At 41.5% G+C, this 20,416-nt stretch overlaps 1 protein-coding gene across 12 annotated transcripts in view; it reads left to right on the top strand.

Moving 5' to 3' along the window:
* FMR1 (fragile X mental retardation 1) overlaps positions 1 to 20,416 on the top strand; it is a 42,842-nt gene that overhangs the window by 7,381 nt on the left and 15,045 nt on the right. For 11 of the 12 annotated variants that reach the window (XM_006087759.3, XM_006087755.3, XM_006087756.3 and 8 more), the window contains exons 2-9: positions 5,775 to 5,827; positions 9,675 to 9,768; positions 12,355 to 12,426; positions 12,701 to 12,849; positions 13,916 to 14,009; positions 14,095 to 14,211; positions 15,205 to 15,375; positions 15,467 to 15,545. In XM_006087759.3, coding sequence (XP_006087821.1) covers positions 5,775 to 5,827; positions 9,675 to 9,768; positions 12,355 to 12,426; positions 12,701 to 12,849; positions 13,916 to 14,009; positions 14,095 to 14,211; positions 15,205 to 15,375; positions 15,467 to 15,545 — 829 coding nt within the window. The remainder of the gene's footprint in view (positions 1 to 5,774; positions 5,828 to 9,674; positions 9,769 to 12,354; positions 12,427 to 12,700; positions 12,850 to 13,915; positions 14,010 to 14,094; positions 14,212 to 15,204; positions 15,376 to 15,466; positions 15,546 to 20,416) is intronic. The other variant, XM_023753050.1, reaches the window with a different exon arrangement.

Below are 20,416 nucleotides of genomic sequence, written 5' to 3'. Positions count from 1 at the left end.
TATATAGCAATGAAGTAACTGATTTTCAGAGTGCTTTTAAGGTGGTTTTGAAAATAATCCCCAACATTTGTAAATGTTTTAAATCAGTATAGTCCAGTGTAACTTTATTCGATGAAAGAAATAGTTTCTACTTATACTGTCCACTACAGTAGGCACTAAGCCAGGGGTGGGCAAACTTTTTGACTCGAGGGCCACAATGGGTTCTTAAACTGGACCGGAGGGCCGGAACAAAAGCATGGATGGAGTGTTTGTGTGAACTAATATAAATTCAAAGTAAACATCATTACATAAAAAGGTATGGTCTTTTTTTTTTTTTTAGTTTTATTCATTTCAAACGGGCCGCATCCGGCCCGCGGGCCGTAGTTTGCCCACGGCTGCACTAAGCCATGTGTGGCTATTGAGCAATTGAAATGTGGCAAGTATGAGCAGGAGACTGATTTTTAATTTTATTTCATTGTAATTAATTTAAATATAGAAAGTCACATATGACCAATGGCTGCTAAGGTGGACAGCACAGTTTTATACAATGGCAATAGTATTGGAAAGACACCTGATTTAATGACAACAGTTTTTCACCCAGCAGTAATAAAGTTCTCTTACCTAACTAAAGGATTTAACATTTTCAGCATCTAATATACAGTAAAGAATTAATATTACAGTTGACCTTTGAATATCCCTGGGGTTAGGGGTGCAAACCTCCATGCATTAAAAAAAACTGTGTATAACTTTTGACTCCCCCAAAACTTAGTTTTCCTTTGGTATTTGTGGGAGATTGGTTCCAGAATTCCCCACGAATACCAAAATCCTTGGTTGCTCAAATCTGCTATATAAAATTGTGTAGATGAATGCATAATAGGCCCTTTACATCTGCAGTCTCCAGTGTGGATCGAAAACAGTACAGGTACTTATTGGAAAAAAAAATCTGTGTGTAAGTGGACCTATGCAGTTCAAACCCATGTTGTTCAAAGGTTAACTGTACTGCCAAAATATGCAAACATAAAACTTTAGACAGAAGCAATGGCCCTTCTACCACATCCATTTCTCCAATTCTAAGCCTTTGTTCCTGCAGCCCCTTAGGCCTGTGCCTCCCTAACCTCCACTCCCTTTTGTTGGGCTAATTCTTCCTTTAAAGCTCAATAGGAACCTCATCTTCTTGTGTGTCTTCCTGATCAACACATCCACATACCTTCCCTCTAACACACATACCTTTCCTCCAAGGCTAGCATAGGAACCCCTGAGGCAATGATCCACTTAATAACTACTCATACAGTTTTTAGTAGGCACTCAAGACCTGCCCTCTCACCCCCAGGAAGTTTGCTGTTAGTGGGAAAATGGGCAATACTGTAGTAATAAAATGGGATATGTTTATAGAATTGATAAGCATAGGATGTATAAGAATGCAGAAGACAGAATTTAACTTAGTCCTCAGGGTTTTCTCATAGGAGGTGAGATCTGAACTGAAACCTAAAAAGACCAATAGGAAGTAGCTAAGTTAAAAGAGAGGGAGGACAATTGGAAAGAAGAAACAGCATATACAAAGAGAGGCCCAAATAGTTTAGCACTGCTGGGTCACAACCTCCAAGGATGTGAAAGATGAAGCTTGGAGAGATAAGCAGTGGGGCCAGGTCATGAAGGGACTTTTACAGCCAGAGGAATTTGGCCATTATCCTTGCAGGTAGGGAAAACTACGGAAGAGAAAGGTACAGAACAAATTTGAGTAAGAAGCTTAAATCTCTCAAGCCATTATAAAATGAATTAAGATATAAAGCTCTTTGGGTTTCTTTATAGTTTGTCCTATTCCTTTACTTTTCAAAAAACAATAACAAAACCTTCCGCACCTATTAAAAACTTAATTTTACAGAATTACGGACATGCTGATTAACAAATTCTTCATAATAAGTTAGCTGTTACTTTTGTTATGTCATTTTATAGAATTATGGACAGCATACTGATTAAGGAATTCCCCATAATTAGCTATTATTTTTGTTATGTCTTTATACAGGTTACTAGCAATTGTGGTATCAGATTTTAAAGAGTTATTACCTCTGTGCTTTATATTACTACTAGTGACCTGTTGCACGAAATTCTTGCACATTAAAAGGGAATGAATTAGGGCAGTGGTTCTCAAGCTTCTGGCCCTTTAAATACAGTTCCTCATGTTGTGACCCAACCATAAAATTATTTTCGTTGCTACTTCATCACTGTAATGTTGCTACTGTTATGAATCATAATGTAAATATCTGATATGCAGGATGGTCTTAGGCGACCCCTGTGAAAGGGTCGTTCGACCGCCAAAGGGGTCGCGACCCACAGGTTGAGAACCACTGAATTAGAGGAAATATTTTAATATTGCTATTTTGTTTCCATCTCTCCATCCCAATCTCTCCCAGTCTCTGTCTCTCTTTGTTTTTCTCAGCAGTCCTCCAGACCTCCCTGCCTCCCTCTCTCCCTCTCCCTCTTCCTCTTTCCCGGCTGTGAGGGAGCGGGGCCAGTGGGGGCAGCTCCACCCTCTGCCTGCCCTGGGGCCTCATTCTGAGAGAGGCTCTGAGAGTGAGCTGGGAGGGAGGGAAAGAAAGGGAGAAAAGGCTGTGAGCTGGTGGGTGCTGTGTATGTCTCTTCGTGTGTGTGGTTGTGAGTGAGTGTGAGTGCCAGCCCCGCCTCCCCTGGCCCCGTCCCCACTGCCACAAATCCCCACCCACCAGAGCCTGCTGCACGCACAGCTTGGGCATTAGGTTGAGCCTTTGGTTGTTTTGGATGTAACAGACCCTGGCTCTTTATATATATACTAGAAGCCCGTTGGAGGAATATTCCTGCAAGAATAGAGCTTTCTCGGGCCAATCTCGCCGCCAAGCCCCGCCGCGCAGGGCCGCACACAGGGGTCCCGGCTGGGGGCAGGGCTTAGGCAGCACACAGGGGCCCGGATGGCGGCTCGCACTGGCCCGCCCTGCCTGCAGTATGCAAATTAGCCGCCATCTTTGTTGGCGGTTAATTTGCATATCACGCTGATTAGCCAATGGGAGGCGTAGTGAAGGTATGGTAAATTACCATGTTTTTCTGTTATTAGATAGGATACTAGAGGACTGGTGCACGAAATTCATGCATGGGGAGGGGGGGCTGTGTGTCCCTCAGCCCAGCCTGCACCCTCTCCAATCTGGAACCCCTCGAGGGATGTCAGACAGCCCTCTCACAATCCAGGACTGCTGGCTCTTAGCCACTCGCCTGCCTGCCTGCCTGCCCCTAACCACTTCTGCCTGCCACCCTGATCACCCCCTAACCACTCTTCTGCCAGCCTGATCGACGACTAACTGCTCCCCTGCAGGCCCGATTGCCCCTAACTGCCCTCCCCTGCAGGCCTAGTCGCCCCCAACTGGCCTCCCCTGCTGGTGCAGTCACCCCTACTCTCCTTTGCCAGCCTGGTCGCCCCAAACTGCCCTCCCCTGCCAACCCAATTGCCCTTAACTGCCTTCCCCTGATGGCCTGGTCACCCCTAACTGCCCTCCCCTATAGGCCTGGTTGCCCCCAACTGCCTTCCCTTGCAGGCCTGGTTCCTCCCAAATGCCCTCCCCTGCAGGCCTTGGCCCTCCCAACTGCCCTCCCCTGGAGGCCTGGTTCCCCCCAACTGCCCTCCCCTGCCGACTCGATTGCCCCTAACTGCCCTCCCCTACAGGCCTAGTTGCCCCTAACTCTCCTCCCCTACAGGCCTGGTTGCCCCCAACTGGCCTCCCCTGCTGGCCCGGTCACCCCTAACTGCCCTCCCTTGCCAGCCTGATCACCCCTAACTGCCCTCCGCTGCAGGCTTGGTTCCCCCCAAACTGCCCTCTTCTGCAGGCCTTGGCCCTCCCAATTGCTCTCCCGTGCTGGCCTGGTCGCCTCTAACTGTGCTACCCTGCCGGCTATCTTGTGGTGGCCATCTTTGACCACATGGGGGTGGCCATCTTGGTGTTGGAGTGATGGTCAATTTGCATATTACCCTTTTATTAGATTAGATAGACTAGAGGCCTGGTGCACAATATTCGTGCACGGGGCGGGGTTGCCTCAGCCTGGCCTGCACCCTCTCCAATTCGGGACCTCTCGGGGGATGCCCGACTGCCTCTCACAGTCCGGGACCGCTGGCTCCTAACCGCTTGCCTGCCTGCCTGCCTGATCTCCCCTAACCCTTCTGCCTGCCTGCCTGATCGCCCCAACCACCTCTGCCTGCCTGCCTGATAGCCCCTTACTGCTCCCTTGCTGGCCTGATCGCCCCTAACCGCCTCTGCTTCACTCAGCACCCAGGACCCGGGCCGGCTTTGCCTGGGCTGGCTGCAGCCGCAGGGGACTGTGGGCCGGCGGCTTTGCCTGGGCCGTAGGCGCTGGCTCCCGGGACCATGGGGCAGGTGGCTTGTCCCTCTCCTGTGCCACAGGCGCAGGCGAAGCTGCTGGCGCCCGGGACCACAGGGCGGGCGGCTTGTCCCTCTCTTTAGCTGCAGCCCCAGCCGCTGGCACCTGGGACCATGGGGCGGGTGGCTTATTCCTCTCCCGGGCCTCAGGCGCAGCTGCTGGCGCCTGGGACCACAGGTTGGGCGGCTTGTCTCTCTCCCAGGCCTCAGGCGCAGCCACTGGCTCCCGGGACTGCGGGGCGGGTGGCTTGTCCCTCTCCTGGGCCACAGGCGCAGGCAAAGCTGTTGGTGCCTGGGACCGCGGGGTAGGTGGCTTGTCTCTCTCCTGGGCTGCAGCCCTAGCTGCTGGCACCCGGGACTGCAGGGCAGGTGGCTTGTCCCTCTCCCGGGCCGCAGCCTGGCTGGTCCCCATTCTTCTCTTGCAAGCTCAGTTGTGCCTGGCTGGTCTCCATTCCTCTCTCGCAAGCTCATTTGTGCCTGGCTGGTCCCCATTCCTCTCTCTCCATTGTTGAGTGTCTGAGTTGTTATGGCATGACAGCGTGAGGGTGTGACATCCATTTGCATATTAGCTCTTTATTATATAGGATATTTTTCTCCAAGTGCATATGAGATTGAGAATTTAATTAAACTCTGCTAATGGGACATTTTAGTGGTATTAGAAGTATATTGTTGTTAAAGAAAATTTAGTGTACTCGTGTATATATAGATTTTCAGTTTTTGCAGTTACATTTAGTTATTTATTACTGTATACTAACATTTTATTTAAGGTGAAAAAGATATGTTACAACAGATCTATACCAGCTGGCATAGGGCTCTGGAACAAGTTTTATAGTTTCCAATAATTGTAGCCTAAAGTATACCTCCAGCTTTGTACTCACTACCTCTCCTATTAGATGCTGAACTCTGGAGCAGTTTTTTCATGTTTTGTTTTAACTAATCAGTATTCCCAGGGCCTAGCATAGAGTAGGTGACTGCATATAGATGTGATTCATGAATGAGTTATCCTCATAAAATGAACAAACTTTAATTTGAATCTCCATTTTATTCTTTTTTTTTTAAATATGTTTGTATTGATTTTAGAGAAGAAGGGAGAGTGATAGACAGAAACATCAATGAGAGAAAAGCATCGATGGGCTACCTCTTGCATGCCCCCCACTGGGGATCGAGCCCACAGTCCCTGCATATTCCCTGACTAGGAATCAAACGGGAAACCTCTTGATTCATGGGTCGATGCTCAAACACTGAGCCATACCAGCCGGGCTCCATTTTATTCTTAAATATAAAATATTTGGTATCTGTGATTTTCTTTTATTTATTTATTTATTTATTTGTATCTGTGAAATTTAAAAACAAATGATCTTCAAGTTTAGAAGGTAATTTAACTGTTTGTTTTTACAGGCCTTTGTAAAGGACGTTCATGAAGATTCAATAACAGTTGCATTTGAAAACAAGTAAGTGTCTTGATATAATTTTAGTGTTCAGGTTCTTTAATATTTTATCCTAATTATTCCTTTTACTCCTCATTAAAAAAATTCAAGTTTAGTTTGAGTGTTTTTCAGGAATGCATCTTCATGTTACTGACCAGGAAGTTCCTGAACAATTCAGTATTAAACCAATGGAAAAACTGTTCCTGCTAATGACCTCAGAGATTCCTTTTGTATAATCTTGATCCTTGTATCTCAGTTTCCTTGAATGTGAAGAGAGAAACCAGATCCTTCTCTATTAATAACTGAGAGTTTGGATAGGAATATTTGTAATTGTTAAAAGATGAAAATGAATGGATTCACAGGTATTGGTAAAATTGATGTGAGTTTTGTAACGTTAAATCTAAAATTAGTGGTTTTAGTTTTCTAGTATATTTTGTTGGAAATAATCATGTTTACCCCTTAACTTATTTTTTGTTTCATATATTTATATTCAATAATAGTGGTAACTGATCTTTTCTGCTTTCTTCTGTTAGATGAGTAAATAAACATATTATAGGTCTAGGAATATTAGCTATACAAAAGTATAAGTAATATAGATGTTACCATTTTATTTGGTTGGACCAGTCTCTTGCTTAAAACTTGTTTTCAATTACAGTTTATATTCAATGTTATTCTGTATCAATTTCAGATGTACAGAAAAGTGGCCAGAAAAATCCTGCACTTTAGAGAATGGTCCCCCTGGTGCCCCAAGCACCCATCTGGCCACACATAGTCATTATGACACTGTTGACTATATTCCCTATGCTGTAATCCACATCTCTGTGACTATTCTGTAACTACCAATTTATACTGCTTAATTCCTTCATCCTTTTCACCCAGCCCCCCTTACCTCCTCCCATCTGACAACCGTCAATCTGTTGTCTGTATCTATGTTTATTAAGATTTTTGATTGTTAATAAAGGCTATTTTCAGAGTAGCCATTCAAGATTCTAAAGTACGAACAAACTCCTTGACTCTGCAGTGTAGACATGGTCATGATATTAGGATTTTATTGAACTCTGAAGAATAGTCAACAATGATAACATTTTGACTTTTATATACCAAGAGAATTAACAGTACATCAAAAGCAAATTACAAATTTACAGAGAGAAGAAATAGATTAGTGGTTGCTTAGCACTTGGGGGGATAGGGAGCTACAGCTAGAGTATAAGATTTCTTATTGAGATGATGAAAATGTTCTAAAATTGACTGGTAATGGTTGCACATATCTATGACTGTACTTAAAACCATTACATTGTACATACACTTAAGTGGATGGATTATATGATATGTGAATTATATACCTCAATAAATCTGTTAAAATATAGTATCTGACCCAGATGTACTGTAATTAGATTGTTCACAGATTCTTTTAGCTACCAACAGGGCAAAGTAGTATTCTCTGATCCCTAAAACACATTTAGGTGACAGAGATAAAAGGATTTAGTGTATCCGACTCTGTTCTTAGTTCTAGACTAATAATTTCAGTCCAAATTACAGTTTACATGTTAGAATACCTTTCTCTATACATAGAGCCAAAAGTTCTAGAATCTGCATCTTTGCTGTTTCTGGTATCCACGGTTATACACTAGACCAGCCGTGGGCAAACTACGGCCCGCGGGCCGGATCCGGCCCGTTTGAAATGAATAAAACTAAAAAAAAAAAAAGACCGTACCCTTTTATGTAATGATGTTTACTTTGAATTTATATTAGTTCACACAAACACTCCATCCATGCTTTTGTTCCGGCCCTCCGGTCCAGTTTAAGAACCCATTGTGGCCCTCGAGTCAAAAAGTTTGCCCACCCCTGCACTAGACAATAGCATCACACCTCTAACAGAGGAATCTTTGATAACTTGGAGAGTAATTTTTTTTCTCATAATTATACTCTTTACTGCTTGCTCCAATCACTAGTTAAACACCGTTTCCCATAAAAGGAGAATTATCTTTATTTGCCACTCTTAGTTTCTCCTGTAGTCCTTCATCTAGAGTATTAAGCAAACAGTCATTTCCTCTGTATTTAAGAATTATCTAGTTTACACACTGCTTTATCAGATCATTTCTCTTGTTTTCAATCAAATTTCTACTATAAACTTAAAATTATTATATCTTTGGACCTACTACTTCTCTTGTGTACTATAGCTGTATGAAAATTTCTCTTCAAACTATCTGCCATCTCTGGAATTTGGAATAGATAAACTGTTTTTCCTTGAATTCATGGAGTATATTTTAGAGTCAACGCTGTATTTAAGCACATCACCAGGACTTGCTAGGTCCCCACCAGAGTAGTCTCTTTGCCCTTTTTTGTTTTCTTTGTAACAGAAAAGCAACTAATATTTTATAGAACTTCGGACTATATTTACTCTTCCTTTCAATCATAACCTCCTATTACTGTAATACAAAATTATTTTACATGCTTTTTTTGTTTATTTGTTTTTTTTACCTTCCCTATTTCATGTATTTTGAATAAAGAATTTGAATTTTTCATTCTGGCTGGTTTGGCTCAGTGTTTAGAGCTTCGGCCTGCGGACCAAAGGCTCTCAGGTTTGATTCCCAGTCAAGGGCATGCACCTCAGCTGTAGGTTCCCCAGCCCTGGTAGGTTGTGGGAGGCAACCAATTGATGTGTCTCTCTCACGTGGATGTTTCTCTATCCTCCTCTCTCCCTTCCACTGTCTCTGGAGATCAACAGGAAAAATATCCTAGGAACCAAGAAAATGATATTATGTATTATTACTTGCTTTACAAATCGAATTTAGCAATGATTTGTAACATGTTAAAAGTCACTGGTTTTCAGTAAGTTGAAAAAGGCTTTTCCGAGGTAAAGACATTTTTTTTTGTTTTATAGTTTTCAAGTATGTATAATACTAGAGAAAGGGCTCAGTCTAATATAGGTCCTAATCAGATTTCCACACATTCTGACTTAATTACCTACTCTCCTGTCTTATATAATAGTTCTTCTTTAAAAAAAAATTTGTACTTTTCTCAGTAGAATTTTACTAAGAAAGCTCTTTAGTAAAAAAAACAGAACAAAACAAAAACCAGAAATGACTGCTCTAGCAGTTGAATCCTCCAGTGTTTTTTTTTTAAGTTTGTCTTTTAGTATTTTATATCATTGTGAATATAAAAGAATAATTTGGTGTTTTTCAAAATTGTTCCATATCATTTAAAATTAAAAACAAACAGGCAACTTACTGAACTCCTATAGGCTGTCTCCCTTGGGTTTCTGTGGTTTAGGAGACCCCATCAGGCCCCACCATACTGATCAGCAGCCAGCTATCCATGGCAAGAATTGACCACCTCGTGGGATCTAAAATTTAAATAGGGAAAAGTGAGTTCTGAATTGCTAATGTGCTGACTGCCCCATTTTGCTTGGGAATTAGATGGCATTTAGTACCAGTTTCTGTGGTAATTGGAATGTGGTTAAAATTCCTTTGCAAGTAGAAGTATGGTGATGGTATTACTAACACTTACTAATACTAACATATTTAATTTAAGCATCAAAGGAAATTGCTGTTGTGACCTTACATTTAGAACTCTTAGAGATTGGAATTAATGAAAAAAGACTCGTTTGGAAAATTGTAATGTTGATCTGTTGTGTTTAAAGAAATATTCCAAATGGAACTACAGGGCTCCTGTGCTGCATGCAGGCTTTGTTGAGATGTCTCTATATTGCCCTTATGCCCCACTCAGCAAAACACTGACAGTTTTAAAGCATTTGCTTCTTTAAATTAGAAAAACAGAGGGTCACATTTAACCAAAGTTGTTGGCATCGTGGTCATTGTTTCTATTAAATCGACAAGCTTGTTAAATAATTGTGTTTGCTTATTTGCAGCTGGCAGCCAGAGAGGCAGATTCCATTCCATGATGTGAGATTCCCACCACCTGTAGGTTATAACAAAGATATAAATGAAAGTGATGAAGTTGAGGTAAGTTTCCCATGTCATCAAGTTATTGAGCACTGAAGGAGTGAGAGCATTTAAATTCCCTGTGCCTTTTGTACTCCTTGTTTTTAACACTATTTAAACTACCTTGAGAATTTTAGCTGTGATGGACATTTGTTTTTAATTTGAAATATATGATGCTTAAATGTGGCTGACTGAGTAGCAGTTTTGGGCCCATTTTTGAAAATCACCACTGATTTCCTTTGCCCACTAGTACTTCTTTTCTTGCTTCCCTCAATCCCTGAATCTTTGGATTAGGAAAATTAGTTTTACAAAGGAAAAAAATCATAACCTCATAATAGAGCATCATCCTTGAATTTCTTTAAGTAGTAGTAAATCATCCTGGTATGTTTTTTCAAAGCCATGTATGTGTTTTAATATATACATATGTAGGTAAAACCTTTTTACAGGGCATGCTGTGAACCACCAGCTCATGTGCTATTTATGTCTTTGACCAAAAGGTGCTGTGGAGATGTAACACATTAACCGAACATTGTGTTTGTGTTTTCTCTAGTTACAGAAAATTGGGGGGCATGGCTTAAGACACTTAGAGTCTGGTTTATGTTATGATTGATCTGTGTAGTATCCTCTCTTTCCTCATCTTTCACACACTCCATTTTAAGTTTCTTCTTTCTCCACAATGTCTTTTTAGTAGATGCCACTTTATGAGTATGTGTGTATTAAGGAAGCAGTTAAATAGACATTTGTACAGGTAAGGTAAAGTATACTAGGTCTTTGAATTCTTATTTTTTGTACTAGGTACAGATGGTGCAGTGAAACAGAAGAGTTCCTGCCTTTATGAGGTCACATTCTAGTGAGGATTGCTAACATGGCAGGTCTAAGTCCTAGGAAGAAAAAAAAAATCAGGATAGAAGGTGATGTAGGGGTAGGAGTGCTCAGAGAAGGTCTCTGGATGTTCAGGTCTGTGTTCTTTTCTCTACAATTATAAATTAGAAATAGAATAAAGTACTATTTATTTTCAAAAAATGTACTCAGTACCTACTAGGTGTAAGGAACTGGACTTGGTTTTATGAGGGATCCCAGTAGAGAACTAAACACTGTTTATACTTGAGAACCTTTAACTGTTAATTTTCCCTGGGAGACTATAAGCTTCCTGAAGGCACGAATCAGGACTTTTGGTCTGTCTATATTGGGAGTGCTCTTAATACTGTTTGGGTGGATAAACGGGCCTTTTTTTTTTTTCTTCAAATGAATCACATGACAGGTGGTAACCAATGAGACCCTGTTGCTAGGGTGACCTCCCTATATTGCCTAACAATAATACATAACTGAGGTTACTGGTCTGGCTAGAGCAGAGTTGAAAGGGACTGATGGTGGCAAGAGGGGGAAGGTAGGTTAAATTAAGTTGTATATAGTCACTGTATTGTATTACTATTAACTTAAGTTATAAAAGGGAAGTAAGATACCAGGTCTTTTGGTCTGTCTATATCAGGAATGCTCATAATAGTGAGGGATAGAGGTTTTTATCCCCCCGCCCCCCAAACTTAGTCACTTGACAGGTAGAGACCAATGAGACATTGTTGCCAGGGCAACCTCTTTGTTTTACATCATAATGACCAGGGTATATCTCTGGCTAGGGCAAAGTTAATAGGAAGTCATGAAGGCAAGAGGGAAAGGTAGGTTTGGTTTAGTTGTATTTAGTCACTGTATTGTATAATTATTACAATTATAGTTACAACTATTAACTTTAATTGTAAAAGAAAGACAAGAGTTGGAGCTTTGAGTTGCTTGTTAGCCTTAGGCTCTGTACCTTTTTCAGTTCTCTCCTCCCCACCCCCCTTGTCCTCCTCCCTGCTGCTTCTTCTGCTTCTGAGTATTTCTGTTTCTCTGCCCATGTATACTGTATTGTCTCTTTTCCTATTAACCTTAATTTACTAGTGTCTTCACAAAAGGTTCCATGCTGAACATAGTAAGTGAACTTTGAAGTGGTCATGAGGGAAATTGATGTGAGAGCAAGAAGGTGGTATCCAGAGTATTGCCAGTGTGGAGTTGTCCATTTTAGTAGAGAGCAGACAGGAGAAGAGAGAGTGACCAAGGATCTCTTCATTTAGTCCTTAGGAGACATGAGTGCCAGGATGGTATTTTCAGTGGGCTGTGAGTGGTCAGCGGCCTTACCCATTTAGTGACCATGCAGCCAGGTGTAGGCCAGAATCAATAACTTCCAGTTATTTGCTTATTAGAACAATACAAAAACAAGATTGTACATTTTAGATAACTTTTTTAGCCTTCAAAGTATCTAAGGAAAGTATGCCCAGGTTTATGGTCAGTTAGCTTTTCCTGAGCATTCATATTCAGAGTACTAATTATTATTGAATTAGAACAGATAAATAGGAAAGCTCTTTTTACAGGGCTCTCCGAGGTAATCAGGCAGCTTCTGATTATGTATCTGTGTCTAGCTGTAGGGGTACAATCTGATTTAAGGATACAGGATACAGGATATGGTTCAAAAGACACCTAGAATCATTTTGAGAAATTTTCCTCAATGTCTGATAATCTATAAATTTCTGAATGATGTTAATCATGAAATATTCTGTTGTAATTTTTGTGTAGGTTTATTCCAGAGCAAATGAAAAAGAACCTTGCTGTTGGTGGTTAGCTAAAGTGAGGATGATAAAGGGTGAGGTAGGAAAATGCATATTTAAAATTTTTTCTTATACTATTTCCCTTTTCTAAATCCAGGTACTACATTTCAGTCTGGATTTTTATTTTAAAGTAATAAGTAACGTGAGTCATTTTATTACAATGTTTTCTGTATATTTTAAGTATCATGTGTTTCAGTAAGTTGATCAAAAAGTGTTTTTTAATATCAAGAATTTAAAAATTGCTGAATAGGCAAAGCTTATTGTTCTTTCTATAAATACTATGACCAGGAATGAATTTTATTTATTTCTCTCAGTTTTATGTGATAGAATATGCAGCATGTGATGCTACATACAATGAAATTGTCACAATTGAACGTCTACGATCAGTTAATCCCAACAAACCTGCCACAAAAGATACCTTCCATAAAATCAAACTGGACGTGCCAGAAGACTTACGACAAATGTAAGTTGATGGGCAAGAAACTCTGAGAATTTACAGGTGATGTGCAATGAGTTTAAAAGAATATACATGTTAAAATAATAAAAATCAATTTTTAAATTCATTGAAAATGGTTTTTAAAATGTAGTGAAAAAAAGTGCTTAGCTTTTTTGAGTTATATAACTAAGCCAGCGTTGCACTTGTTTAAACTTACTTGGCTAGATACCTGGCTCATGTACATTTGTTTTCTAAAATAAACTAACTTTTTTAACAGACTTTTAAGGTTTTGAAGCTGATTAATACAGATTGTCATAAGTCACAAATAAAATTCTAGACAATGAAAATTACTCCAGGTTTTTTTCCCTTTTAGCTAATATTTTCAGATAAATATGTAATAACTAGGGCTAATGAAGCTTCAAAAGGTCATCTCTATCTTTATCTGGAGTAATGCTTAAAGATTTTTAGTTAAGAGATTCCTTTTTAAAGATTGCATCAAAGGAATATATGTTTTATTTGTACATGCTGTACTTTAAACAGTACAGCATGCAGTTCAAACTACATAGGAATCTTACATTTTGATTATAGAGATTGAATAGGCATGTACATTTTTGTGCCTTCTGATTCATGTACATTTCCTTCTCTCCCTTAAATTGATCAGTTTTTCTTTAGAAAAAACAAAAACAAACAAAACAAAACAAAAAAGTTGGGTACCCTGTAGCTATCCCCAACAGTTTTCAACAGTTAATTCAAGAAAATAACTTACTTATATGTAACTGAAATGAGGAAGTCTGCAGAGGAATAATGGCTTCCCTAAATATGTCACCTTTAGTAATCTAAGACCATCTGAAATCCCTTAACATAACTGTGTTTTTTTTTTCTTTTTCTATAATCTCAAATGCTTGATTGAGCTGAGTACTGCTAAGGTGAACAGCAAAGGAACTAAACCTTTAAATGGATATAAGTATATCTTGCATAAATCAAATTTAATATGAATCCACAATTCTAATTGGAAATCTCTCTGCATATATTTATGCCAGTAGTTGGTAATCATTCATTTTAACTTCACAATGGATATTTATTTTATTTTTAGGTGTGCCAAAGAATCGGCACATAAGGACTTTAAAAAGGCAGTTGGTGCCTTTTCTGTAACTTATGATCCAGAAACTTATCAGCTTGTCATTTTGGTGAGTGTTTTTGAGTTATTCATTTTGGTGTATATCATTTGGGGCATTTGCTTTGATAATAATGTTATATAATAATATCTTTTAGTCTATCAATGAAGTTACCGCAAAACGAGCACACATGCTGATTGACATGCACTTTCGGAGTCTGCGCACTAAGCTGTCCCTCATACTGAGAAATGAAGAAGCCAGTAAACAGCTAGAGGTAGGTTGAATAATGAGAAACTAGTATGCATGCCTATCTTTCCTCACTACTATTAAAGAGATACACATATTCAGATAAGAAATTTTCGTTTTTCAACATAAGTCACTAATATGTTTGGGCTTCATTAATGGCATGCTAGAACTAAATATTAAATTGTGATAATAATGTTTAAAGAGAGTGCTTATCCACAAGTTTTGGGTGTCATTTTAACTTAGTTCAGTCATCGCTGAATAGTTGAAAGAATTCATAGTATGTGTGGATCCAGATCATTAGGTCTTATAGACTCTGATCTCAATTTAGGTTGCAGGTGCATATGTAAGATAAGTTGTAAATCATTGACATTCTATAATTATTCAATGTAATTTAATTACTGTATCAACAGTTTTTATAAATCCCTTTTTTCAGGTTGGGGGGTGAGATGAGATAATGTCATTTTAATGCTTCCATCACTTCATCAAAGGGCTTTCTAGACCCCAGTATCTAGTGATAAGTTATATGAATGGCACTGTTTCTAGAATATATAAACCAATGTCCATTAATAAAAGTGAAACTAATACAATTTTCTGTGGAGATGCTATTTAATTTTTTTTTTACTTGAAAACCATTGAGTCTAACAGACCCAGTGAGCTGGTTTTTATTTAGGGAACATTTGATCTGATTCTTAATCACTACATTGTTTTCATCACTACATTGTTGATGTCATTGGTTAACTAAGGCAGCCTTGCAGATAGGTTTTCAAAAGTTACCTTGGAAAATTGTCAACAAGCCCTTTCCTGTTAACAAAAATATCTCAAATAGCATAAAGACCTTCAGTAACCTAAAAAGAACTTATGCTATGGGTGGGTGTTATTTTCTAAAACCTGTTAATTTCCAACATAAACTAATTTATAGGCCCCTGGTATACAGGTTCAAGATAATTTACATATCTGACCTAAATACAGTTGTCTCAATAGTGAAAAGCATAATATTAATCAGATATACATTTCCCATCAGAGTTCAAGGCAGCTTGCCTCAAGATTTCATGAACAGTTTATTGTACGAGAAGATCTGATGGGTCTAGCTATTGGTACTCATGGTGCTAATATTCAGCAAGCTAGAAAAGTACCTGGGGTCACTGCTATCGATCTAGATGAAGATACCTGCACATTTCATATTTATGGAGAGGTAAATATTTGACTAGTTTTTTTTTCTAAAATAAAATCCAGTATTTCAAATGGTTCATCTTTTGGCTTAAATCTTTTCCCCTTTTTATTAGGATCAGGATGCAGTTAAAAAGGCTAGAAGCTTTCTTGAATTTGCTGAAGATGTCATACAAGTTCCAAGGAACTTAGTGGGTGAGTCAGAAATTGCTGTTGAGCCCTGGCCATATGCTAAGTGATTAAAACACCGGCCTTCTTAATTATCTCAGAGTTGAAAATCTGAATGTAGGCTTAAATCTAGTAAGTTTCAAAGCTATAAATATCTCCGAAGGTCTCGGGCTTTCTGCAACATCAATGGTAATTATATTTTTACTATAGGCCCGATGCACAAAATTCGTGCAAAGGGCTCAGCCCTCGCAGCCCTGGCTGCCTCGGCCCTCACAGCCCCAGCTTTATCCGAAAGGTCCTCCAGACAGTTGTTCCACTGTTTGGCCGTTTGGTCAATTTGCATATTATGCTTTTATTATAGATTCTACCCATTTCCTCCTCTCACTTGGCATTAGCTTGTTCTCTGTGTCTATGGGTCTGTCTATGTTTTGTTTTGTTTGTTTTGCTTACTTCAGTTTCCACATATAAGTGAAATCATGGTATTTGTCTTTAACTTTTTTCATTTACATAATACCCTCTGGGTCCATAGGTTCTGTTACAAATAACAAGGTATCATTCTTTCTAATGACCGATTCCATTGTGAGTGTGTGTGTTTGTGTGTGTGTGTATTTAGCACATATTTATCCATTTGTCTATCCATAGGCACCTAAGTTGCTTTCATATATTTTTTTAAATATATTTTTATTATTTCAGAGAGGAAGGGAGAGGGAGAGAGAGAGAAGCATCAATGGTGAGAGAATCATTGATCAGCTGCCTCCTGCACGCTGTCACTGGGGATGGAGCCCACAACCTGGGCATGTGCTCAAAACAAATTTTGGCTTCAGTTTCCCCCATCCCTTCCTTAGATGAGATGGTGGCGCAAGCACATGATGAAGGTGGTCAGTGCAAGGGTGCTTTAGGTACTTTGGGAGAGCCCTTGGAGTTAGATGTAATTTACATGTAGATTGCTTGAATCAGTATTTCTTACATATGTAATTTATGATGATGTCTATGAAAGCAGTCACTTCTCACTTAATGATATGACTGAATTTTATAAAATTAGTGAAAGAATCAAGTGCTTGAAGTCTATGGAGTTTTAACAGATGTATTGAATAATAATCTTAAACTGGTTTTGAGCTTTTTCATAGTGGTTCTGAGTTATTAAAGTGTGATTTCTTAATCTTTTACTCTGTGACATATCCCTTCAACTTTTAATATACTGATATAATTTGTGAGTAAGGCACAGAAGAATATTCTGTTAACACATTGGCCTAAAGAATGTGCACTTCTTTTAGATGTATCTGTAGCTGCTTAAGCTGCTTTAAAATTTAGAGGATCTTTTATAAATCTGTCATAAAATTCTAAAAATACATTCATATGCTACATATGACATTTTGGTCAACAGCACTCCACATATACTTCAGTGGTCTCATGAGATCATAATGGAACTGAAAAATTTTTGTCGCCTAGTGACACTGTAGGTATTGTGACATCATAGTGCAATGCATTACTCACATGTTTGGGTGATGCTAGTGTAACCACACCTGCTGTGCTGGCAGTCATATAAAAGTGTAGCACATACAATGATCTACAGTGTATATACTTGATAATGATAATAAATGACTGTTACTGGTGTATTTTCTATGTTATGTTCTTATCATTATTTTAGAGTGTGCTCTCTACTTACAAGAAAAAAATTTCTGTAAAAGTATACTGTGTTATGCCAGTAGCAGCCTCATACATCTCCTGTTCATTGTGTCTCAATTGCATCATTTTCTCTTATGCTTTATTTAATTTATTTTTGTTTTATATAATAACACTAGTGGCCCGGTGTATGGAATTTGTGCACGGGGAGGGGGGGGGTCCCTCAACCCGCCCTGCACCCTCTCCAATCTGGGACCCCTCGAAGGATGTCCTACTGCCGGTTTACAGGGATCGGGCCTAAACCGGCAGTCGGACATCCCTCTCGTAATCCGGGACTGCTGGCTCCTAACCACTCACCTGCCTGCCTGATTGCCCCTAACCACTCTGTGTGCTGGCCTGCTCGCCCCCAAATGCCCCCCTGCTTGCCTGCTTGCCCCCAACTGCCCCCCCTGCTGGCCTGCTCACTCCAAATTGCCCCCCCTGCTATCCTGATCACCTCCAACTGACCCCCACTGATGGCCTGCTCGCCCCCAGCTGGCCCTCCTGCTGGTCTGCTTACCCCCAACGGCCCCGCCCCTCATCAGCCTGATCACCCACAACTGCCCTCCCCTCTTGGCCTCTAACCGACTCTACCTCAGCCCAGCCATCATGGCTTTGTCTAGAAGAACGTCTGGAAGGTCTCCTAGTCTGATTAACATATTACCCTTTTATTAGTATAGATAGAGGCCTGGTGCACAGGTGGTGGCTGGCTGGTTTGCCCTGAAGGGTGTCCCGGATCAGGGTTGGGAGGGCCCACTGGGGTGCCTGGCCAGCCTGGGTGAGGGGCTGAGGGCCGTTTTCAGGCTGCCCACACCCCCTTCAGGGTGGGGGTCCCCACTGGGGTACCTGGCCAGCCTGGGTGAGCGGCTGATGGCTGTTTGCAGGCTGGCCAAGTCCCCCAGTGGGGACCCTCACCCCTTGGTGGCGTATCCAGCCTGGGTGAGGGGCTGAGGGCCGTTTTCAGGCTGCCCACAGCCCCTTCAGGGTGGGGTGTCCCGCTGGGGTGCCTAGCCAGCCTCAGTGAGGGGTTGAGGGCCGTTTTCAGGCTGGTGATGCCCCCCGGCGACCCAAGCGCCCAGCCTCTCTTCCTTTTTTTTCAGCACCTCCTTGAACGGAGGCCAGGGTGGGCTGGAAGCAGGTATCTGGGATTTATTTATCTCCTATAATTGAAACTTTGTAGCCTTGAGTGGAGCCCGCGGCCGGCCAGAGCAGGTGGGAAGCTTGGCTTCCTCCATCGCCGGGGGCAACCCAAGCCTCCTCACTCCAGCTCTGTGGCTGCCGCCATCTTAGTTGGGTTAATTTGCATACTTGCTCCTGATTGGCTTTTGGGTATAGAGGAGTGGCGGAGTGATGGTTAATTTGCATGTTCCTCTTATTAGTATAGATGCTCCAGAGACTTATAGCCTAAGGGTTGGCTATAACATAGCCTAGATTTACAGTAGGCTATACCATCTAGTTTTGTGTAATTGTACTTTAGTTTTTGCACAATGACAAAATTCCTCAGCTAAGCATTTCTCAGAACATATTGTTAAGTGGTGTATGACTGTATTTGCCATGGGCAAAGAAGCAAATTTAAATCAGGTACAGATAGAATTGAAATTGTCAAATAAATATGCATATATTTTTATTTGTTAATACATTTATTTAAAATATATTTTTTCTTGATTTCAGAGAGGAAAGGAGTGGGAGTGAGAGAGAAAAAAACACCAATGATGAGAGAGATTCATTGATCAACTGCCTCCTGCATGATCCCTACTGGGGATCGAGCCTGGACCAAGAATCACACTGACCTCTTAATTCATAGGTCAATGCTCAACTACTGAGCCATGCCAGTTGGGTGCAAAGATATTTTTACTAGAGTCCCAGTACATGAGATGCGTGCACTTGGGGAGGGGGGTTTCCTCAGCCTGGCATGTGCCCTGTCACAGTCTGGGTCTCTTGCAGGCCGGGCCCCCTCACTCCTTACTGCCCGCCAGCAGCAGAGGCGGGAGAGAGGCTCCTGCCACTGCCACTGCACTCATCAGCCATGAGCCCAGCTTCTGGCTGAGCAGTGCTCCCCCTGTGGGAGTGCACTGACCACCAAGGGGCAGCTCTTGCATTGAGCATCTGCCCCCTGATGGTCAGTGCACATCACAGCAACTGGTCGTTCTGCTGTTCGGTCAATTTGCATATTACCCTTTTATTATGTAGGATTATATATCCTTTTCCTTAACTTTTTATAGAACGTTGAAGAAAGATTGATATACACCACTGTACTAGCAAGTTTAAAGTGTACACTTTTGTGCAAAATAAGAACCTATCTTTGAAATGCTTTAAAAATTCAAAATTCTCCAATCAGTTTATGAGTATTAATCAATTCTAATACCTAGCCATGGAGTTTAAACAATGATAACCTAGTAAAATGGAAAGCCAACTTTAACCCTATCTATTCATTTGAAGAGTCTCTGTTTTGGTCTTTCAGTTTTATTTAAAACTAAAAGCCCAGTGCATGAAATTCATGCCAGGGAAGGGGGGTGTCCCTCAGTCCGACCTGTGCCCTCTCACAATCCGGGACCCCTTGGGTAGTATCCCTAGGCCTGGCCAGCAATCAGGGCCTATCGGGACTTTCCTTCCCCCGGGCTGCTGGCAGCTGGCCCTGCCCCCGCCACTACCACTGCTTGCCATCTGTGTGGTGCTTGCCCGCCACCGGTCACCTCCCTCTGCAGGCAACAGGCGTGGGGTGTGATCGCTTGGCTGGCCTGGACCTCCCTCTGTGGGATGATTGATCGCGGGGCCCCCAGATTGATCCTCCTGCAGAGGGAGGCCCCGCCCACCCGGTGAGGGCTCCACAATCAATCGCCACGCAGAGGGTGGTCTGGGCCTCCCTTTTTGGGGCAATTGTGGAGCTCCCTCCCCCAGTTGATCACCCCGCCTGGGCCCCTCTGTGGGGCGACCAATCGCGGAGCCCCCACGTTGATCACCCTGCAAAGGGTAGCCTGGGCCTCCCTCTGTGGGGTAATCGTGGGGCGATGGCTGTGTCCCCCTGACCAGTCACATCACACCTGCCTTGGCTGACCTGGCACCAGTGTATGTCATAGTGTGGTTGTCCAGAAGATCGTTCATATGGTCGTTCTGCTGTTTACGCTTTTCTTATTATAGACTAGAGGTCCAGTGCATGAAATTCGTGCACAGGTAGGGCCCCTAGTCCTGGCCGGTTTCCCCTCCCGCCTCCTTGTCCGCAGCCTTGGCTCCGTTCC

The sequence above is a fragment of the Myotis lucifugus genome, unplaced genomic scaffold, assembly GCF_000147115.1.
Source record: "Myotis lucifugus unplaced genomic scaffold, Myoluc2.0 scaffold_40, whole genome shotgun sequence".
Lineage (NCBI taxonomy): Eukaryota > Metazoa > Chordata > Mammalia > Chiroptera > Vespertilionidae > Myotis > Myotis lucifugus.
This window is presented reverse-complemented; position numbering and strand designations above follow the sequence as displayed.